Source organism: Ciona robusta, unplaced genomic scaffold, assembly GCF_009617815.1.
Source record: "Ciona robusta unplaced genomic scaffold, ASM961781v2 AP042728.1".
Lineage (NCBI taxonomy): Eukaryota > Metazoa > Chordata > Ascidiacea > Phlebobranchia > Cionidae > Ciona > Ciona robusta.
The window spans coordinates 18,806-42,632 of NW_028323107.1; the positions used below are offsets into that span (position 1 = coordinate 18,806).

Genomic DNA, 23,827 nt, shown 5'->3' on the forward strand with positions numbered 1-23,827 from the left:
CTCATTTTTATCATGACATTAGTTGCAGCTATTACCCTTTTGACGTTCGGTAGTAATGTACATATAGCGTGCTTGGGTTTAACGTTCGTTCTCGCTATAATGCCAGTTTGGTATTACGCCTCCTAGGCTGACTCAAACTCGCAAAATCCCTCGCTAAGTTACGTGGACCTCTGACCACTAGTTCAAAGCGATTTTTTGTCTTTAACGCAAAGTATTACACAAATTAAGTTATGACTGCCCAATTTTTATTGAAAATTTCTCGTAAACCCATAAACGTTAGAAGTAAAACTGGAAAAGCCTAAAAATGACAGATGTGAATTTAATTTCGGAACATTTATGTTTTGTAATTCGAGTTGTCTTAAAGAGTTTGTTTATTCAGCCAAAAATATTTGGCTTTTACGGAATTAAAATTAAAAATATGTAGGCTAACTGTCATATATATAACTCCCTTAGCCAACACACGATCCCTATTCTATTTATTAGTGGCATAAAGTGCTTGGGTCATAGTGTTATATATCCTGTTTGTACGTAATGTTTTTCAGGTTAGTTTTCTATACGCCATGTAACTTGCTGGTGTGGTTTATGCCAGGTTGTCATTGCAAGTTAATTCGTATTTCTGCCATAAGAGTCCTAATAATATGTTGTGCTAATACAGTATAGTTAGAATTTTATGTTCCCAAATTCCATAAACGTAACATACTGAAAAGCTCTGTTAGAAATGAATAATTTATTTAAAACAGATTTATTTATTCAAAACACATTGCATTGCGTGTTTGCTCTTACAAAAACAATTTTCTCTGTGATAGTTAGAAAAGTGTGCTCCGTATAGCCAGTCAAATTAGAGTACTTATATATGATTTGTTGATTTACAACGTTTGTGATAACAACAGCGTTTGTGATAACAACAGCGTTTGTGATTGGCCAAACGATATTTAAGTAACATTAATACAAAATTTACTTCGCTATAATCAAACCAAAATCAAATCTTATAATTGAAAGACACGAAAAGAATTCAATAAATTTTCATACAGGTTTTAACACACATTTCTTGACGGTCTGGTAATGACTTTTCTGAAACTTTGCAAAAACGTGCATCCATGTCTAACTAGAGACCATAACGGATTTGGCAAGCATCGCACAAGTGAAAACTGGCTGCATGTCAAGTCATAACATATTTTTACAAGTGTATTGTTTTTTCTATCCTGACAGAGACTGTCTGTACAAGTCGTGGTAAAGGTTGGGATTCCTAAAATAATCGGCAAGAATTGTTGGATAATTGGTGAGCAGCCATGTAGCGAACGCCAAAAAGTCTAAAGGTTGTTGCGTGGTTGTTGTTGTTGGTGTCGTCGTCGTTGTTGTTGTTGTAGACTCAGTGGTCGTCGTCAGCTCAGTCGTTGTGCTGGCTATAGTAGAAGGTGGTGGCAGATTCGGTACACCAGGATACCAGTCGCCAGGGTGACATGTCCCAGGGTACACGTTGTTACTAGGCACCCTTGCTCCAGCTGTGGACGATCCTGTAGAAAATGCTTGTTATAGAAAACATAGGTCCGGGTGTAAAAACACCTGCAGTAATATAATATCGAAGTAAAATATTTTTATAATTTCAGGTCTACATGTTTGCTTTGTTTTGGTGGGCCTATGGGGTACTTTTCATTGAAATAAAGACTGAGACATTGCATCACTTTTTCTTACCTGCAGGCACGATTTCAGCATTGAGGAGCATTCCTTGATCAGAATGTACGGTGTTATGACAATGCACTAGAACTCGACCCGTGTAATCAGTAGGTATAAATCGAATCTGGTTGGTTACAAAAAATGTGTTATTAATAATGTATTTAAATTTAAGTATGCTTCTGTGTTAAAAAAGCCTTCGCTGTTTTATTGTTATCTTCTATTTAAAGAAACCTATATAAGTGTAATTAGATATTATAATAGAGTGGGGAAGATGGGACACTTTTTTTATTATATATCCTTGCACATTTGGTAGTAAACAATGAAAACTCAAATAATTATAAGACGGTAATCTCACGACTTCAGTAGACAGTTGTTAATTGTTTAAAACATCATTAAGATATTTTGATATTATGTGATAAAGGTTTCCCATGTTTCCCCATCCTACGATATATATATTTTAACGACTATTCTTTAAGAAAAATATCAATACAAAAGTGCGGCTGCTAAATCTAAAAAACTCCACTCTTACCGTAACATTAGACAGAGGTGGAATTGGTATCGTGTCCCGGTATTCCCCGATTTCAGCGTAACCGAGAAAACCTGGTCCGGTGAAGTAACGCGTGTCGTGGCCAAGCATGTTCAATACAGAAGAGAGGTTAGCTCTGGCCGGAGTTTGACCTAAAAGGTATTGATAATTTTTACAACCAATAACAGCGTCTTGATATTGATGCAAATTTTTTCTCAAATATTAATTTCTGACAGTTATTTATCGTGGGTGGGGGGAAGATGGAACATCTTTTTTTTCTATTTTCTTTGCTCATCCGGTAGTAAACAATTTACATTCCAAGAGCTATAAAACCGTATTCTCACGACTCTCATAGACCGCTGTTAATTGTTTAAACCACGATCATGATATTTAGATGTTACGTGCTAAGGATATTCCATCTTCCCCCACCCTATATAGTTCAGTAATTTTAGGTTAGGTTTAAAAAGAGTTTCTGTTGAGATAAGTGTAATAATTAATGTTATATACCTTCAAGCATGAAACCATCATATTGGTATTCACAATAGTCGCCGTTTTGGTCCACAAATCTTTCAACTGGCTCCGGTGGGGGCGGGCCAGTTTGATTCTGTGGCATTCCACCTGGCCCGTCATCTGGTGGGGCGAAAAAAGCTGGATTGTAAATGATTGGGCCGTTGTACTTGTTGTAGCTGATCACCTGAAAGATTATGTTTAATTATAGATTGTGTATAAAGTATATGAATGAAGGAACGTAAATAATTTGCCTTGCGTGGCGTGAAAATGACTATCGTTATAACAAGGGAGTTCTGTTTCATAAATCTTGTGCCCACTTTAGAGTTACCACTTATGTAATTGTGTGGGTTTGGTTTTTTGAGTTACAAGCCTATTACCTGGAAATGGTTAACGTGAATATGCATCGGGTGCAGTAGAAACGGGTTTGGATTTACGAAAGTCCATTCCTGTAGTCGTCCCAACTGCATTTTGTGTCTGTAGGAGAAAAAATAGGTTTAAAGCTCTGTCCACAGATATTAGCAGGCAATTATATATATACGTTCCTTCATTCATAATATATATATATATATATATATATATATATATATATATATATATATGCGCTATTATACACGGTATGAACTAGTTACTAAATGAATTGGAATAATAGCAATGAACATTAAAATTTCTGTCCCAATAAAAAATGTGGAGTTACAGTTGCACAAGAAATGTAGCATTTAAATACCTTATTCTTATAGAAGGATCGGCAGGGAATTGTTCTCGGTTCAAACCGTCACGTGTCCCCATCTCTACCACGAATTGGTCTCTCTCCCTGTCACCCACGTATCTTAGATCTGGCATGTATTGTGGACGTGGTGGGAGGGTAAGAGGGAAGTCTAATGGAAAAGCAACGCTTCCCCCATATACTTGCACTGTTGCTAAAACGCCACTGAATCTGTCAAACTGCCCCATCGTCGGGTTGTTCAACGGTTTCACCGTGGATACGATCTAAAAACACAATTTTTGGTAAAATTACTTCATTTTTATTTTCATAGTACTGGAGGTAAGGTGAATTCCTTCAGCAGATAATTTTTCTAGATTATATTTTAAACCTTTAACAACGCCCTTTAACGTCGTTAGGTTAGGCTATATGATTCTGTAAATATTATTTGTTTACAACCAAATGGGACAATAAAAAAGGAGTGTGTCCCATCATACCCCATAAGTACGTCCCATTCGATACGTTCACCCAACACACTTACTTGGTAAACGCCTTGATAATCACATCTTAACAACCAGTCTACTCGGCCGCCTGGCAAAACTAGGGATTGACCGGTTCTGGACACTCTGTTTGAATACAATATAAATTACTGTGGGGTAAGATGGATACCGTAAGTACAAAATATTCCATATTTCATAACCGTGTTTTAAGAATTAACTAAGTTCTTGAGACGTTAGGATACGGCTGTGTAATTGTAAATATTCATTTTATACTACCAACTGGGACGATAGAAGAGATTGAAAACGTGTACTATCTTGCCCCAATCTATCAAAAACGCCAATGCATTTAAAAGCAGCGGGGAAAAAACGAACTTTTCAATGTGTATCGCCTATTCATGTATTCCTTATACCTTGGCGATGGTAGATACACGCCATCCAATGCAATCTCTCTCCATTCGCATTTTCTTCCATTTGAAAGCGAAATGACCTCTAATTCCAGAGCGTGTGCTCCCCCGGCGTTAGCGAATCTTTTAATTGAATCAAATGTTAACAAATTTAAAAACTATTAGTTTAATTGTAAAGTGTGGGTTTGTATTCGCCATATGTTTACGTTTTTACGGGATAAATTTGCTTACCGTAGGCGTTTCATTTGACCCGCACGAAAGTACATCCTTGGTTTTAATTGACCGTTTACGGTAAAGTAGTTTACTTCGTTCGTGGTGTTAAATAACCATTGTGCAAGGTTGCCATCAGCTCCAGGTACTGCGTACTGTTCGTTTCTGTAAATTTATAAACAATTTTAACTTTTATGTTGTAGTTATACGGTAAAAGCATGACTGGTGATTTGTAACCCAGGCCTTCTCTCTGCTACAACCAGTCGTGTTATATTGTACCGTGGGGCAAGTTAGATACCAATATAGCACATAAAATTCCATCATATTTCCTAAACGGGATTTTGATAATTAACAAAGGCCTGTTGTAGAGCCCTAAGAAAACTGTTATAAAAATTGTATAAATATTCTTTGTTTACTACCAACCAGGACAGTAAAAGAGAATGAAAACACGGACCATCTTTTCCCAATATACAATATAAACTTCACTGATTTTTTTACTTAAGTATAGCGTTTTTTACGAGGAGTGATAACTTTACCTGAACAGTGGGTCGTCTTGAATTTGTTCCTGAATTTCACCGAAAATATTCGGAAGTGCGTTCTCATTGTATTGTAATGTCGGTTGTATCAGCATTTGCATATCATGGTTGCAATTTAACGGGCAGGACACCATACGTAGTTCGTAAGGTGTATCAAAATGATAAGGGTTGTCTTGAATGATAATCAGACCAGCCATTCCGCCAGATACCTGTCGCCAAGAATAGGACCAGGTTAAAATTGTGAGTATTTCTCCGGATCTTTTGGTATAGTAGGGTGGGGAAAGGTAGAACACCTTTAGCACATAATATCCAAATATCCTGATTGTATTTTAAACAATTAACAACGGTCTTTGGGAGTCGTGAGCATACGGTTTAATATTTTTTTGAATGTTCTTTGTTTACTACCAAATGGGACAAGAAAATAGAATAAAAAGGTGCCCCACCCCCTCAATACGTATATACAACATAAGTTAAAATATAGATGTACCTGGAAGTTTCCAGAGCCATGGAAATGGGGGTGGTACCAGTATGTACCAGCAGGGTGGTGTTCTGGTATATTGAACTGGTATTGCTGTACGGCTCCTGGTTCCACCGTCAAAAACACGTTGTCTGAAATACCCTGGAAATTTGGTTCAAATTTTAATTTACATACCTCGTATAGGCTATACACACATGTAATAATAATTACACCATATTTGTGAAAATATAATACCTCTTTACCGCTGCTTTTTGTGATGAAAAAAGTTTCGCTAACACTAAGGTATAGGTATATAGTAGTGTAGGGGAAGATGGAACACACTTAGCACCTAATATCCAAATATCCTGATCATGTTTTAAACAATTAACAGAGGTCTATGAGAGTCTTTGGGATAAGGTTTAATAATTCTTTGAATGTTTTTTGTTTACTACTAAATGGGATGAGAAAACTGATAAGGTATCCCATCTTCCTCCACCCTACTATACACAAATAAATAATGATCATAGCTTAACGTTCCTGTTTACCTCAGGTGATATATGCAATCCGTGAACGTGAATATTCGTTGTGTTTGGGTTATGATAAGTATTTGGTCCCGTGTCATTTACTGGGTTCGGCCCGAGCTTGTTTTCCTGTTAATACACTAGCTTAGTAAGTAACTCTATTTTGTATGTTATTTTAAACTTTAGAATCTAAAGCAAGATAATGTAACTATTATTGGCATACAGTTATCTGTATTTAGCAGGTGAAAGTATGAAAACAGAGAATGCGTTGTGGCATCGCAATAGTCGTTATAACACGGGTGTTTTGTTTCATAGTGCTCGTGCGAGCTTACTAGTCATACCAGGCCTATAACTTCGTAGATTTTTTTTACTATGTTAAACATGACTCATCGTATGCAGTGTCTAAAACTTTAAAAACATCGTTTCTGCAAAAAATATAGCCATAGCGAAATAAAGCTGGTTTGGACAATATTGCTTTTCCTCTTTACCAGTCTTAAATTGAGTGTATCTCCAGGGTAAACCATCCACGTTGGTCCACCAATAGCTCCGTTGTAAGTTCTTCTCCATATCTTTAACCAGTCGAATCGGATTTCTGCCATTTCCACGCTCATAGTTATATCAAGTCTTCGGGCACGTGATTGGTAAAACGTAGGTTCATTGTAGAGTTCGTCGACTGAAAATTGAATATATTTTTATGACTGGTATGGGATTTTGTAACGTTTAAATATCTAAATCGTTTTCGCCTACAGCAGTTCTAATATATATATAATATTTAATTAGGGTTTTAACGGTCAAAGTTGTTCTTTAGTTAGAGTCGTGAGGGTACGGTTGTATAATTTCGTAAATATTCTTCCTTAACCAATTTACCCCAACATTTTGTCACTGCATAGGCTAAACTGCCAAGTATTAGTTTCTACATGCCAATAATAAAGTCACATAATACATGGTAACACGTAAGCGCACACGTAAGCGAATAAAAAATACATTTTTTATCCACCGAACATGTAGGCACGGCGGCGGGACTATACACAACCATGGTTTATATTTGTTTAGGGCAATAAAAAAACACTTTGCGGTCTAACTCTCACGCACCCATGTGCCACGTTGTATGACTTACTCCAAAGCCACATATATACAATTTATATGGCTTTGACTTATTTTATATAGAATACAGCAATCGTTAAAATCGAAGTCTTACCTCTGAAACGACGACAAGGATTTGTATTAGAACATGGAAGCGACTGCTGTCCCAATGTTAAAGGAGCAATGAACAATATCACTGATACTAATTGATGCAGACTCGATAAAGGTAACATGGTGTATATTTTCTCTAAAACTATATCAAAGAAAAAACCAATTATGCACAAAATATTTTTGGTTTTTACCTTCAAATTGTATTTAATTTTAATTGTTTTTAAATATACTTTAAATAAAAAAGAATATTTTTCAATATACTTTAATTAAAATACTAAGCAGAGAAAAATCAGTCGTATTAGGTCTGATCCCAAAACCAAACTTTTCAGGTCTGTGTATTTTCCAAGGCGTCCCATCCTTATATAACTTTAAGACAGTTATTTTCGTATTATCATGTTCCATAACGATTGCACCATCTTCGTAAAGAATGCTAAATTTAAAGCAGTAGCGAATGAGACACAAGTCACGTCGATATGTTCGTCGGCTAAGCGGATAATTTATGCTTCTAAACATTACATAGCGACGTCAAAATGTTACTGGGGAATTTCATCAACTCGTCATTAAAATTGCTTGCGCGATAAGATTGCTCAAAACGGTCGTCGTGCACATGTAAGGTTATAGTCATAAAACGCCCGTTTAAACTCGTCACTTTTGAAACAAAAACGGTAAATTGCTTTTAATTAGGCACTTTTAAGTTTGTAATACAAATATTTTTTTACAAAACGTGCGGTTTATATAAACAAAACATGTGTTCATGTGTTTAGTAATTGCCTAATTTACATTTATTGCCTATAAATGCTCTATTAATTGTTTCAATGTATATATTATTACGCTAAATATTTGCAGGGTATTTTAAAGTGCCTGGATGGCTGATGTAACTATAAGCAGCAAGTGTATATAAATATATATTTTTTCTAGATATGCACTTACTTATGGTTACATCATAATTTTAATTTAAAGTTTAGTTATTATTTAACTGCTACAAAGAGTAGATATAGTAGGGTAGGGAAGATGGGACACTTTTGGTACATAATGTCGAAATATCATGATCGTGTTTTCAACAATAAACAACGGTCTATGGAGTCGTGAGGATATAGTTTGATAATTCGTTGAATGTTCTATGTTTGCTACTAAGTGGGGCGAGAAAATAGAGTTAAAAGGTGCCCGCCTTCTCCCACCCTACTGTATATAATATGTGAAGATACATAGGGCGCTAAATATGAATATACATAAGGCGCCATTTCCGCTGTAAACCTTCTGTATTTAAATATTGCGTGTCATGTTTTAGCCTAATTTGCATTTAACGACTCCCACAATGTATATTAGGTTGAAAGAGCACCGAGATGGTGAACAGGCAACTTGCGTATATCTGATTGTACAGTAATAAAAATTGACTCATAATCGTTAACAAGTTACGCGTAATTACCGCTCAGAAAAATCCGCAAATTTGGTCAGTTATTCTTCTTTCGTCAAATGACTAGAAACTATAACGGTCCAGCATATTTTTAATTTTCGTCAATGCATCGTCGATAAAACATGAAGGTTCTGCACCATTTATATCACGCGTCACTAATGTGTTGGTCATAACCATGACGTCATACCTCGGTTTAAATTTTGGGCGTTTGACGGGTAATAATAACTAAGTGCAAGCGAAACTTTTTTCGAATTTATGTGGTTTCCAGCTTAGTTTGCGAGCGCTGCACGTGGTTTCGGACACGTTCCAGTCTATTTTAAATTCTTTGTTTATTGATTAAAATTATTAATAGAATGAAAGGGAAGCATTAAAAAGGCAATTCGGTAATGCATTTAGAATTTAGATCATTATCGACGATATTTTGGGATAATATGCTTTTAAAATAGACGGGATCTGAATAAATATTTAGTTAAACAAGCGCGCTTTTCCGGATCTTGTTATAAATATTACATAAACTTGAGAGATCGCGTGATGGTGAAATCACATAAAAATGCTTTGTTCATTTGTTTATTGTGGGCGTCTGGGCGACGAATACGTTAAAACACAACGAACCGATTTAACCAAGACGCCACGTAGCGGTGTTTTGTTCAATAATAACTTGCAAGTAGAGTTCTATCATAGTATACTGAAGTGACTTCAGTATACTATGGTTCTATAGATATCTGACTCAGGGGCGGATCTAGGGGGGGGCGAATGGGGCGATCGCCCCCCCCTAGACCTGGCCGTAAAACAAAAAAAAAAATAAAAAAAATAAAAAAATTAAAAAAAAAAAAAATTAAAAAAAAAGTATGCACTTTTACATTAAAAAACTGGTAATCCTTTAGCTGGTGGCCACCTGAAATTTTGGTTTCAAAATGTTCTATAGTCCTCACTGATACCTGCTGTCTAATTTTTTTTTCAAAAAAGTCGGGCGTTCGTGTCGAAAATTAACTTTAAAAATGCGCAAAAACATGCTGTGTCACCGTAATTCGTCTGATTTGCGTAAGGTTAACGATTTATTACGTCACAATCGCGGTCTGTTACGTCACAATAGTGGTATATTACATACCTTATAAGACGGTATAGCCTTGTTTTTCCCCACTGTTTTAACGTAGGAATCAAACGTAACAATACGCATTCTATGACGTAATAATCCAACCTTGGTTTAACTTTTAAATTAAAAAAAGTATGCACCAGCACAGAGATATTGTTATGGATCCAGATGCTATTATTAACCGTTTTGCAAACAGTAAAAACCGCAGATTGGATTTTGTAGTGTAGGCTATGTATTTTGGCGTCTATTTCGCTCGATTATGACCTTTCTTGTACATTATTGTTGTGTGTGTTTTCGGCGCTAAAAATACATAACTTTTGTCTGTTAAAGGTTTTCGAGTTTTTAGTAACAAAATCGCCCCCCCTAAAGCAAATGTCTGGATCCGCCCCTGATCTGACTTAAGGAGTCTATGCATCGTACATATTTATACGAACGGATTTAACATAGCCGCATAGTGGGAATGAAAAGAAGCAAAATTTATTTCATTTCATATTGGATACACTTCTACACGCACCAAATACACCCATCCAATAATACCTTATTAAAAGTTTTTTTAAATGCAAGCGGGTCTGTGGGTTTATGGATACATCGGCAATCCTAGAGCACTTGATGACATATCAAATATACGTGATGTTACGTGTCTATATACGTTGCGTCAAGCCATGTAACACTCTACGTTTTAATCGGTCAGATTCTGCAGCAGGTTGCTCTAACCTTGATTGATTAAAAATATACATATTGAAATTTAACCGTAATTTAGAATTTCAGATAAACCACAATGAATTTCTCACACTTGCAGGAAAATGCTGGTTATGTTGTACAGTACAATGGGGACTTTTGAGTTCAAACTGTTAAAAATATATACCAATTCTGCATGAACATTAAAAGAATGCGGATTTGGATGGTTACTTTAATGAATTTTACAGGTGGCGTGGCTGAAAAGAAACCTAACTGCACGCTTGTGTGTGTGCAAGTCGTAAGCTGGAAAGTGTGTGCTGTTGCAAAATCTTCGATTGCCTTTTTCGTGAGATGACGATGCTGCAGTTCAGCAATGAAGCGTAGCAACAGCTCAGTCGCGTGGTATTTTCAAACTGTTCGTTTAAAAAGGTTTTGCCGCATTTGAAAATCGGTATGCGTATAGTGACCGATCAGTGCTTGTTGGGTGACCGGTACAGTACTGACAAATAGATTATCACTTGACGTAATGCTAAGATTATCGAAAGTCACCTTGACAATGTCGTATATAATATGTGTGCTTTGCGTAGGTAGGTAGACAGACCGGTTCGATTAGACTTTGGCCTTTTTATGTGTGTGGTCTTAGTAAACATAAAATGCGAAATGGATTAAAATAAGTAATATAAAACGGTTAGATTTACAAACTATATCTCTTAAGACTTAAGTTTTTACACCATAGAAAGGCGTAGGATTTAATCGGTTGATTTTCTTGCAGTTGGTCATAGTTTTTGGTGCTAAAATTAATTTTATGAACTCTGCAATAAAAATGGCAAAGAAGGTATGCATCATTGGATCAGGGAACTGGTATTTAAATGTTATATATATTCTAATTACTTTAAAAACATATTTTAGTGATTATAGGCTTACTATATTTTATGCAATCAAGTTTTGGTTGGCAAGTAAATTTAAACTATGGAGATTGGAGGCAGAATGACAAATACACTTTTAGCATGTCACCTAAAAAAATAAATGTACGGTCTTATTTTTCACATTATAACCTACAAAACTGTATGTATAGGCCTAAGCCTTTTATTGAAAATCATTTTTCTTGCAGGGGTTCCGCAATTGCAAAGTTAATTGGAAGAAATGCTGCCGCATATGACACTTTCCACACCAGAGTGAATATGTATGTATACGAAGAGGAAATAAATGGAGAAAAACTGACTGAAATTATAAATACAAGGCATGAAAATGTCAAGTATTTGCCAGGACATAAATTGCCTGAAAATGTGGTATGTATTCCCGCAAAAAAACATGTTATATATATTTTTTTAAAGTAAATCTGTGAGTTGGCCATCGTATTATATTTGACTAGGTCCTAAAGCAAGGTATGCAATGCGATATGTGGTTTACGCTTGAGTAGGACCACATTTGCTGCCTATTAACTTTTAACTGTTAAATTAAAACCCTGAAAAACACATAATTTAAACTTATGCATGTATATATATAGACTACATATTGATTATCTCCAGAAGAAATTGTGTTTATTTACATTGTTTATAATATGAATCAATTAGGTTGCAGTTCCTGATCTTGTAGAAGCTTCTAAGGGGGCTGACATGCTTGTCTTTGTTGTTCCGCATCAGTTTATTCGTGGTCTTTGTAAAACCATTCAAAGCAACATAAAACCTGGTGCCATTGGTATCTCACTTATTAAGGTAAGCCTTTTCAATGGTGGTTACCAAAGTACATAAACGTGAGTTATTTCATCACCATAGAAATCTTACAGGGCAACCAAATGGGGCTAATTTCGCCAATTGTTTACCCTAGCAACGAGAATTTTTAACCATATTTTTCTGCTTAGTCACAGTTTATTTATAGAACTTAAAAAGTGCAAGTCACTTTTAAGCTTTAATAAATCTACACAACTACTTGAAAATTTGTTTTTCATTCATCCTCATCCTGTATTAATTTATATTAAAAAGATAAAATATAATAAACTTAGCTATAATATATGTTTATATTATGTCCATGATCAATTTAGCCCCATTTGCTGTGTGCTATGTGATTTCTATGGGTGACATAAAATAACTTATGTTTATATACGGACTCTGGTGGTTACTATTTTGAGATGTTTTATGCACGTTTTATAGACATTATATAAATTACTCAAATTAGGGTGACATCTCTAACGTGTTACCCCAACTTTTGAAAACCATAAAAAATGTAAGTAATTTAATATTGTATACTTTGCAGTCAAATTTATAGTTTTACTTAAAAATATTGTTTTTATATATATTAATCTAGGCATTTGTTTAGACAGCAGATAAATTACTCTTTTATACCAAATACTAACATTATAGTAGGTAGAAGGTAGTAACCTAATAGGACACCATGCATCATAGAGATTGATAATTTTTCTTCTAGTCCATTCCTAGGATGCTAAATTACCCAAAACAAGATTTTGACAGTCAGCAAACGGTATTTTAACGAGGGTGAACTAAACTACCACTAACTCTCACTGGCATGCTAGTGCTACCTGGTGATTCATTATGTTTAAATTAAAAAAAAAACACTTTTTTTCTTTTTCACTACGTTTATAACCCATCATCGGTGTTAAATTTTAATACTGAAATATGTATCTCACTATTTTGCTGGCTGGAGTTTTTGTTTAGGCTTCATTTTCGGTGTTTGGGCTGTGCAAATGGCTTTGCTTTGCATTATACCCATTATTTTGCAATATTCAAGAAAACAATTTCTGCATTAAACATGTCTTCTTCTACTTTTAAATATGTTTATTTTTAACACATTTTTTACTATATGGGTTGGCCTGAGGCTCCTTTGTTCAATAGCATAGCGCGCTTCACCAGGGGATAGAAGCCTCAAGGCCTCTAACTCTAAGTGTAACGTTTCGAGTGCATGGGGTGACAAAATATGATAACCAAACTTTTAAAACAGTGGTGCGTTTTGGTGCCATATATATTTTTAGCACCTCTCTTTTTCCTATTGAAACAGCTTCTACCCTTTTTTGAAGTGTCTTTACAAACAAGCAAAGTCAAAGTATATACATTCGCCATATTGAGTAGACAATTTCTATGCTCGAAGACTACAAGTGCAACAATATTTTAAACAATCACCAATTTCCGTAAACCCAAATTTAACTCAAAATTTAAAAAACGTTAAGCATATGTCTGAGATGTAGGCCAGGGCTATTAATTACCACTTTTCCAAACATAAACCAACTGCATGCGATTTCAGGGCATGGACCACACTGACAAAGGTCTTCAGTTGATCAGTGATGTTATTCGTAAAGCTCTGAGCATGGATGTCTCTGTACTGATGGGTGCTAACATTGCTAGTGAAGTTGCTTCAGAGGATTTCTGTGAGACAACCATTGGTAGGTGTTATTGAATAAGTGAATGAAACTTACTTTATCCTCGCGTGGCCGGAAAACGACAGTCGTTATAATACGGGTGTACACCTCGTACCAGCTTACGAGTTACCATGTATCTTACTTTATGGGCGATTATTTTGGGGGGTTTTATGTATGGCTGATAATTTGGACAACCCATTAGTGACTACTGGGTTGGAGCAATTACCATTAAGTGTCTAAGTGTCTTGCCCAAGAACACATACGCCCACAATAGTAGCACAACAAGCCTTCAACCCATTACCTCTGGGTTGTAGGCAGGGGCACTACTGACTTTGCCATGATGCCAGATCTTAAGCAACTGTTGTTTTGTTGCTAATTCATTTCTTTTCGCTTTATTTTTCTATTGTATTGAACTGATAAAAATTGTTATGTAATGTAGGTTGACTAGTTGTGCAGGTAAATTTTATTATTGACTTTGCAAGTTGCTATTTATTCATGACGAGCTATGGAAAGAAAACCTGCTACTAATGAATATGCTGGTGGACAGTGGTGGTACTGTCCATGTATTAAAAGTTAGTTTTTCACATTTGGAATAGGTTCTTTTTTAATAAAATTTCTGTAAAAGCTGTTCTGAGTAAAGCCTCAACTAACTTAAACATTTGGGTGTGTCACATGTCTCACCAGGTGTTGCTTGGCACATATGGTGGTTTTCGTTAATTATTGAATAGCCCAGACAAGGTCAGTCGTGCATCAACAGCAGTGTAATATTCATATGTATCTGATTGTGCACACAGAACCATTAGCGTTAATCTTTTATGTATACAAGTAAATCTTAAAACCCTGATTATAGAAAATTGAATAGCAGTTTCAAGGATAACTATAAGACAGAAGTTCCAATGCCAAGTATATATTTCCGGTTAAAATTATTGGGTGTTGGCAAAACCAATGTATATTTTCACTTTTCACATTTAAAATTTTGTATCAAATTGTTAGATTTTTAGAATAAAATGTATTTTTTGGATGTGGTATGTCTTTGCTAGCTCCATGGATGTTTTTTTAGGATGCCAGGGCTTACTTTTAAAGAGTAGGGCACGTTATTGTTATATAAGTATTACATATCTCAGTTTAATACCTTTTCTTCTTTGTGGGTGAGGTCCTTGTCAAGGACCTGGTATTTAGGCCAGATTTGGCCCATTCCCCCAACATATGGAAAGCCCATTTAGAGCTCTCATGCAAGCGGTGCCGCTACACCACATTCCAGTCAGACATGTATTTTTCACACCATTTTATCCTCGTGTAGTCGAGTGTTTACGAGCTATCACGCTTTTTAACTTTGTGTGTGATTTTTGCATTGATATGGCTTATAATTTGGACAACCCATTAGTGACCGCTAAGTCTCAGGACACATACACTGATCACACAATCAGTATTCGTATATATCTTAGTTTAACTTTATTGATTGTATTTCAGGTTGTACTAAAGAAGAGAATGGCCAGTTGTTCAAAAAACTGCTCCAAACTCCTAATTTCCGAATCTGTGTTGTGCAGGACCCTAACACCGTTGAAATATGTGGAGCACTGAAGGTAAGAATAGCAGGAAATTATGTGGCATGTTAGACTACCTTACATTCCTTCCTGTACTGTTATATCATGATAAATTGCTATAAATAATATAGTTGAAACACACACGCTTTTTAAAGGACTATTTTACAGTTAAAGAACTGTTATCTGTCACATGTTTATTTATTATCTGTAAAATGTAAATTTATGTTTTACATATATGTACATTTTGCTACTTTTTCTAGCTCCATAATACCTTTATATTACAAAAGTGTCTAAATTTCGTAACCACTGCATTTGTGTTAAAGTGTCAGATTTTTGCTTTTTTACATTTTTGGATTTTTTATTTCCCCATTTTTCTAACAGAACATCGTAGCATGCGGAGCTGGATTTGTAACTGGGATGGAATTAGGCGACAATACAAAGGCAGCCGTGATCAGACTTGGGCTTATGGAGATGATGAAGTTTGCAAAGGTAGTTAGGCTATTTATTTAGTATTAAAGTGAAATGCAACTGTCTTTTAAAAACTAGGGTGCTATTTTTGTAATTAATTTATTAATAAATAACGTAAAATCGCTAACCTAGCTGTTAACCAGGGTGCTCTTTTGGTAATTACTTTTAAATAGTGTAAAATAGCCAATTTAGCTGTACGACTATGGAGTGCACGAACTGTTTACACAGGCTAACATATCCTGTTCTAGGACATACATACCCATGTTAAGCGGCTATAATTGGTCATACAGCTCAAACTTTTTAAAATGCAGGAATAGTTGCACACAATTCTGTGAAACAAATTTAACTTAATAGTTCTAATGCTTACTGCCTACTCTATGTTCCATTTGCAATTGTTTTTATTGTTTAATAAAAATATAACAACAGGCATTCAGTTAGGCGTATATATGAATGTAATTTATTTACCTTCGCGTGACGAGGCATTGGCAGTTGTTATGGACCGCTGGATCGGAGAAATTATTTTTTAGTGTCTTTCCCAAGGACACATATGCTCACAATAGTAGCAACGACGAGCATTGAACCGGTAACCCCAAGGTTATAGGCATAGGCAGACGTGCCTACCTTTGTGCCATGGCGCCAGAGAGGCAGAGGGCATATCATAAGTTTGTTTTTGTAGGTAGTTTAGGCAACCATTTGAATAGTTTATGAATGAATTAAACAGGAAACTTTATGAAGCTTTCAGACTGCTTTAATGCATTACCAAGTGTATACAAAACTCTAATGCAAACTTAATCATTACAGACTATGCAACTGGCATGTTAAGACTGAATTTCCCCTTTCTTTTGAACTAAAAAGCTATTTTATTACTAAATATCACTTGTTTTTATTTTTTAGGCTTTCTTTCCAGACAGCCCACCGGAGATTGCGACATTTTTTGAAAGTTGTGGAGTGGCTGATTTGGTCACGACATGTTATGGTGGACGAAACATGAGAGTGTCTAGAGCTTTTGTCAAGGAAAATAAGGTATAACAAACAAAATAATAGTTTTTTGCCATTACCAACTAATTTTCCATACAATAAATTAAAAAGTTTGCAACATTCTTATTTTTCAAAATTCAGGTTTAAAAACTGCATCTTGTAAAGCCATAACAACAAAAATAAATCTGGCTTTGAAACCGCTCTAGGTTTTATGTTATGCTGCTTAAAAAATCCAAATGTGTGCCCTTTGTTTGACAACTCGGGAAGTCAACCTTTCCCAAATAATAAATTATGGCCTGCTTATTTGTAGTTCTAAATTTAGTGCATTTTTTCTTAACTAAAATTAATTGCAATAAATGGTACTCTATTTTAATCCAGTAGCAAATGTCCATCATTTATTCAGTTCAGAAGTTTCCTTTTCGAGTAATATCTGTTTTAATTGTCTATACTGTTAACAAGACAACAGACACATTTAAACTGGCGCAATAATATGCTTCAAATAGTCTTCCCACACAACATAAGCTACAGAAGGATATTTTCATTCTAACAACCAATACCACTAATGAAACATTATGCTTATCAATATTTTATTTTTTGGGCGTGAGGACCTGCAATTCAGATTTGGCTCATTGCCCCAACACTCAGACACCCTAAGTCTTATCCACACATACCAGCATACACATAACCAATTCCACCTACCTTTCACAGCCCATTGAAGTCTTGGAAGCAGAAATGCTAAATGGTCAGAAACTACAAGGCCCTGAAACTGCCCGTGAAGTTTATAAGGTTCTAAAAACCTTGAACATCGATGAATCTGAGTAAGTTGTCATATTTTGCATTTCATTGGTGGTATGTTATGTTTATGGGCTTTGGGGTACCAGGTTAACCTTTCAAAATGGGGATGACATTGACATATGTTTTATCACCACTGATTTAAGTCCTTTACTCTGATAATGTGTGTATATACAAACGAGTGAAGGCAAAGTATATTGCATTTACCTCTTAATGAAAAGGTTGCATATGTTTGACGACTATGAGTGTAACTGAACTTTTGCAACTACACCCCAGTTTTTGGTAAATGGGGTGCATTTGATTTCTCTGGTTTTCCATACGGTTTATCCTATTGTGCCAGCAATTCAAAATACAGGTCTTCCAAAAAAAACATTTACACCAAAAGTTTTTACACTTCCTATAGCTTACAACACATGCCACAAGGTATCAAATTTGCAAAGCATATAGTTTCATTAAAGCAAACAGTGTAAAACAAACATATAGACATCGAAAACAGCTTGCAAATTATATCAAAGCTCCAATATTTTCCAGATATCCACTGTTCGTGTCTGTATACAACATCTTCTTCAATAAACATCCCGTGCCAAGCTTTATTGAGTGTCTGCAAAATCATCCAGAGCATATGTAAAATGTCACCACCCCCTCACTTCAAATATGCATTTTAGTGTAAAAATACGGACCGTTCGCTTTTTTTGAAACGTTTTCTATACCCTTGACGTTTAAAGTTTAAGTTTAAATACATTTTCCAAACGAATACAAACCTTTCAAATGTGGTCTTTTGATGCGCGAGTACGGACCGATCGTGCTATCTGTTACAAAATCGTAAATAACTTTAGGCCAGGAGCTATACTGTGGTAGATCGTCGTAAAAGTCCGGAGCAATCGTGCGTACCTGTCAAAAGAACGGAACCTCAGAAGTTCAGGTTAGTAATTTCATTTTGTCCATTTATTTATCCTCTGGCGGTGCAAATGCAGTCGTTATACGACAAGCAACAAATGTTTCATACACCCTTGGCCCGCTTACGAGTTAACATGTATGTAACTTTGTGGAAAATATATAGTGTTTGTAAAGAATGGAACCACTCGTGTTGGAGCAATTGCCTTTCAGTTTCTTGTCAAAGGACACGTACGCTTACAGTGGTAGCAGCATTGAACCCAAGCCTTCTGGGCTGGAAGCGACGCGCTAACCAATGTTGTATAAAAAAATTATATAATATCGTTACTTACTAGTGGAAGCTTTGAGCCAGTTATACTTGGAAAATCGTGATGTTCCATATGGTAACCCACGTTAAAAGTCAGTATATTGAGTGGACCATAGTACGAATAGGTTTCATGCCCCTGTAGTTTATAAATGGATTATATTTTAGTAGTTTGTTCATGCTGCATATACGGAACACCTCAATTCATGATAGCGTCAAATGTTTGTAATTCAATCGCTTTAACGATTATAACCTATATACGTGGGGCACGGCCTACTAGAGATATCTCTAGTAGGCCGTGCGTGGGGTAAGATCGCACACCTTAGCACATTATCTAAATACCTTCATCGTGTTTTGAACAATTAACAACGGTCTACGGGAGTCCTGAGTATGCGACTTTTTGATTATTTGAATGTTCTTTGTTTACTACCAAATAGAACGTGAAAATAGAATGAACAAGTGTCTCATTCCCTTATCGTGTTTTGGACATTTAGCCACGCTCTTTTATTGTCGTGACGTGAGAATACAGTTATAAAATTTCCATCTTACCCCAACCCACTATATTTTTACGCACTTAAAAATACTTACTTTTAAAAACATGTAATGTTCAGCTATAAAGTGTCCCGCCAATGGGTGCAAGCCAAGGCCGAAGGCTGTCCCCAGTAACAAGTATGCTACTGGTTTTATGCCCCATGATGACAAAAGTAGACCTGTTGAAATTTGGTGCTTAGAAATCGGATTGTCACTGCGTATTCAACATGTACTTACTATTAAATAGAATTTGTAGGGATAAGTTCAAGTAGTCCAATCTGTTCAATGGTTTCGGGTTTATAAATAGCGGTCGAACTGTATACAATAACGGCTGCAGAATCACCCATAACAGTTTAAGCCCAGTAGTTCTGAATTTAAAACGAATATTAATAACAATTTGGAAAAAAAATGCTAATTTGGGATTAATGTTTTTTAACTTTTTGAACAGGTTATTTAAGGGCGCGCAATAATATTGGTTTGTGCGCCATAATTCGACAGGCAATATGACACCTGCTGCGTAAATTTGATCAGTAATTAATGTTTTGCGTGTGTGAGTGCCAAAATGCGTACAGGAAATTGGTTACAAGATGCAGAACGGGTTCAAAACAGTAAAAAAAAACACAAATTTAACATGATACTATATACCTGAAAAAGTTTCCTTCAATTTCCATTGGTATATCAGTGTCTAAACCGTCCACACCTAACTGCCTATGGTGTTCCAGGTGATACTTCTTAAAAGAGACACAAAAAGGAACGCCCACCGGAAAGTTTGCGACAAAAGCAAGAACACGGTTCCACCTAAAAACGGTAAGACTTATACAAATGTCTTCAAATTGTTCAATGGGCAATATAATCTCATTCTTTACGCGTCCGATGAATTTTTAAAACGTAATACAGTAGCCTACTATATGCTGGGGTAAGATGGGATATCGTTAGGACCTAAATCCCATATTTGATGCTCTTTTTTTGAACAACCAGTAACGCTCTTTTAGAGTCGCGATTTACAATTCCGTAAATATTGTTTACAACAAATGAAACCAAAACAAAGAATGTAATCGTTTAATCTTTTTCCCACCTACTACACTTTAGTGTTTGAATAGAATTCTTGATCTAGTTCTATTTTAAAGCGTTACGTTTAGCACTAAGGTACTGTATGTACTTACATGGCGTGTTTTCCATGCCCGAAAGCCCTGTTGTGGCTTAACTCGTGAACAGCGAGCGTGAGACTGTGGTTTATGGTTCCTATGAGAATACAAGGCAAGGAATTTAAATTGGATAAGAGGGAGTTAGTATATACTTGAAATATATTAGCAGGGAATTAGAAAACAGACATAAGTATAAACGGTTAGAATTTATCACCTTATTGCAAAAAAGAACAAAAATGTCATAGTATTTCTTTTATAAACGTTTTTCATTACTACACAGTAACTGTACACACGTGTTATTGTCCTGATCGTTAGCTAATACACGACGTATGTAGTTATACAATATTGCTGTGTAATAGGTATCAATTTACGTCAAAATCGATTAATGTACCGGTAATGTGGTATACGTTACCTCCTATAAAATATGTGGTAATTATCAACAAAGGCCATGAAAGGTCCTTAACGAAGTAACACATCATTAACTGGAATGCAACTTCTGCAGCGACCACCCATTTAAAGTGCGGGTTCACTGTCATTAACTTTTTTAGGTCCGGATACTTTTCTGCAATGTTTAACACTGGTTAATGTATCTATAAATGGTGAACTTGTGCCTTTTTACCTAGCATCGCTCTTCTTCTAGTAGCATGCGGCTCGTCCGTACATACCCATTCGTACGAGTTTCTCTGAACTATATTCCCCATACTTGACGATACGTTGGTAAGGCGGGCTAACAGTTAGAGAGCTCCTGTTCTCTGTCCGGTTACTATAGCTATAATAGCTAGTGAGGCGCTGGCTACAGCTAATAAGTGACGGTAAAACAATACATTGCGTTAAACCCGGAAGTTTCAAACAACCACACATTTTAATGAAGCTATAACTGATCGGAAATGCTCTCACTTGCCTTTGTTTAATGTAAATTCTCTTTCCAATCTAACTGCCCAACCTGCTCTAGCCTTTCAAATGTTTAAAAACTGAAGTACGTTACGTCACTTCAGTGTTATTATGACATCTACTTAACCTTGTTACGTCACAGACAGTGATTTCTATATGAGTGTAACCATAGTACTCTAAACACTAGTAGGACAACGCTTGGCAATTGTTTGTTTGTTCTTTAATGACGTAATTTTTGGTCACGCATGAGTGGCTAGGTTAAGGCGGTTTTGTTTCTGATCGAATCAATTGAGCTGTGTGTATCGTGAATATTTATTTGGTTTGTACAAAATTACCTGGTAAGTGAATTCGGCAAAATGCTATGGTAAAAGCTTTTGTTAAATGTTATGTTTTAATTAAAATGCTTTATTAAATAGTGGATTGATATTTATATAAGCTAAGCAACTTTTATATAAACTTTTCAAAAATGCCTGCTACCCACTGCGCTGTTCCTGGCTGCAACTGGTCGTACCACTTGGGTAAACGAACGAATGAAACCCGAAGTATCTTCACTGTAAGAAGACCTTCTTTTATAAAAGTCCCAACCGAAGCTGAACATCACACAATGTTAACAAATTTTTTGTTGAGTATGCGGTGTTCCACAAAGGCTAGTGGCGATAAAATAAAAGAAATGTTACACAAAGAATCGTAAGTAAAACTGTTGTAAAGTAAAAATATACCTATGTTTTTTATTACTGTAGTCTATTCATTATTTAATAAATGTTTTCATTACCCATTCAAATAGTACCGTCAAGTTTGCGCGAACAAATTATGGCATAGTTTTACATAACACTTTAAAGTTAATACCAAGCTTAGTATAATTTTTCAGAGCTGGTATTTGCGAAGCACATTTTTTGAAAGAGCACGTTATCAGAACCAGTGCCCGTTCAAAGTTAAAAGTAGGTGCAAGGCCATGTTTGAATCTCCCGAAGCAGTCCTCGTTTTCTCAACCTTGCAGTAAAGAACCATGCTTGCGAAAGGCATTACCACAGAAATTGAGGCATAAAAATATTAGTGACCTTCAAAAGTCAATAAATAATCTGAATGCTGAAGGTTTGTAGACATATATATGTGTAACAGTAAGGTTAAGTTGATATAACAGAGCAATTGTCAAGGAAGTGCTGTTCAGATTATCCGTTTTTTATAAAGCTCTCACAGTTTCAAGGATGTGTAGAAATTGAGTACAGATCATAATAATAATCAGTTGTCTGGGGGGGGACTGGGAAGCCACCGATTGAAATTGTAAAATTAAGACAAGTAATACACTTTACAAATATATTTAGTTTTTTTGCATTGAAAAAAAGAAAGGGACAGTAAAACTATAAATGAAATACACAATACAAAAACGAAGGAAAATTTAAATGTATGGAAAAAAAAGAATCACTCAAACTGTCAAACAACATCAACAACTGTTCGACAAAAAAGGTTCCATACAAAAACCTGATTTACATAATATATATATTATATACGCTATTATTTATTAATTTGCCTTAGCTTTTTTTTTAAATCACCTCTTAAACCAGCGGACTGTTTAGATGAAGTTTTTAACATGTCATCTAACAGTTTTTTGGCATAAGTGTAAGAAAGTAACCTTATAAATAATTGCACCATATATGTAACCACACATTCAACATTATTGGAATTCAATTCATCACATTTTTACTTACAAAATTAAAATCTATTTCACCATGATTTTTACTTATTTCTTGAGTGACATATAGGTATACTTTTTGTAATAAATACATAAGTTCTTCTGATGGATATTTAAGTGCTCCTACTCTTTTTTCCATTACTGCCACTAGATTTCCAAAGGGCTTATTCGTTTGCATATGCTGTAGAATGTTATTATTTTTATATTTGCCAATTGCCTTTTTTAATAAATAACCTCCGAGATACTCAATTATGTCATTTTCATGTTGGGTGATACATCCTTGTGTAGGTTCATTTACTGGTAGTGTTGATGGTTTTGTGATCACTTCAATTATATTAATTAAAAACTTAGCAGCATGTGCATTTGTCAGTTGATTTTTAAAATACTCTTTTGCAGAAAGGCACACCTTTGGATATCGTTCCAACAACTTGGCTGACTGATGGGTTTGTCGGTACAGCGTCAACCGCTCAGCAATTAAAGTTTCCCCGGCAGATGTCAGAGACAAACCAGCTTCCACTAACTGTACAATATCATTAGGCCCTGCTTGCATGACATCGCTACATTCTGTCACAGTTGCACTTTCTTCCTCAACAAAATCCGTCAAAACTAGTTGTTGTATCGCATCCTCAGAAATACTCTCCCAATAATTTTCTGCCATCGCTATATAATTCACCTTATTTCTATTTAATTATCCTAATAAATACAAAATGTTTTGATATTCGCTATATACTTTTTTGTATCCAAAACTGAAACTTATATAAACATTACTGAACACAATAAATTATACTTGCGATTGCTTAAAT

At 35.4% G+C, this 23,827-nt stretch overlaps 3 protein-coding genes across 4 annotated transcripts; 1 reads left to right on the plus strand and 2 right to left on the minus strand.

Annotated features, from left to right (window-relative positions):
- Positions 1 to 1,197: 1,197 nt before the first annotated feature.
- LOC149724570 (uncharacterized) lies at positions 1,198 to 7,369 on the minus strand. The gene is made up of 14 exons (XM_089893122.1): positions 7,237 to 7,369; positions 6,527 to 6,711; positions 6,063 to 6,167; positions 5,548 to 5,679; positions 5,061 to 5,269; positions 4,546 to 4,689; positions 4,321 to 4,437; positions 3,952 to 4,036; positions 3,435 to 3,697; positions 3,088 to 3,184; positions 2,708 to 2,894; positions 2,204 to 2,352; positions 1,693 to 1,798; positions 1,198 to 1,514 (listed from the first exon to the last, which is right to left on the minus strand). Exons 1-14 carry the CDS (start codon positions 7,352 to 7,354, stop codon positions 1,198 to 1,200), a joined length of 2,214 nt encoding a protein of 737 aa, XP_089749248.1. The 5' UTR covers positions 7,355 to 7,369.
- A 3,759-nt stretch (positions 7,370 to 11,128) lies between these two features.
- Positions 11,129 to 18,329, plus strand: LOC149724571 (glycerol-3-phosphate dehydrogenase [NAD(+)], cytoplasmic-like). 2 transcript variants are annotated; one of them, XM_089893123.1, is made up of 10 exons: positions 11,129 to 11,278; positions 11,529 to 11,706; positions 11,992 to 12,132; positions 12,593 to 12,640; positions 13,673 to 13,811; positions 15,258 to 15,370; positions 15,713 to 15,820; positions 16,694 to 16,822; positions 17,486 to 17,595; positions 18,101 to 18,329. In XM_089893123.1, exons 1-10 carry the CDS (start codon positions 11,223 to 11,225, stop codon positions 18,195 to 18,197), a joined length of 1,119 nt encoding a protein of 372 aa, XP_089749249.1. In that variant the 5' UTR covers positions 11,129 to 11,222; the 3' UTR covers positions 18,198 to 18,329. The 2 variants fall into 2 exon arrangements, with proteins under 2 accessions (XP_089749249.1, XP_089749250.1); XM_089893124.1 differs by lacking the exon at positions 12,593 to 12,640 and having other exon boundaries at positions 11,130 to 11,278.
- Positions 17,996 to 21,268, minus strand: LOC149724572 (sphingolipid delta(4)-desaturase DES1-like). Its single transcript, XM_089893126.1, has 9 exons — positions 21,063 to 21,268; positions 20,856 to 21,005; positions 20,462 to 20,540; positions 19,944 to 20,096; positions 19,536 to 19,666; positions 19,356 to 19,477; positions 18,796 to 18,906; positions 18,331 to 18,460; positions 17,996 to 18,170 (listed from the first exon to the last, which is right to left on the minus strand). The coding sequence occupies exons 1-9, from the start codon at positions 21,142 to 21,144 to the stop codon at positions 18,160 to 18,162; spliced, it is 969 nt and encodes a 322-aa protein (XP_089749252.1). The 5' UTR covers positions 21,145 to 21,268; the 3' UTR covers positions 17,996 to 18,159.
- Positions 21,269 to 23,827: the final 2,559 nt, after the last annotated feature.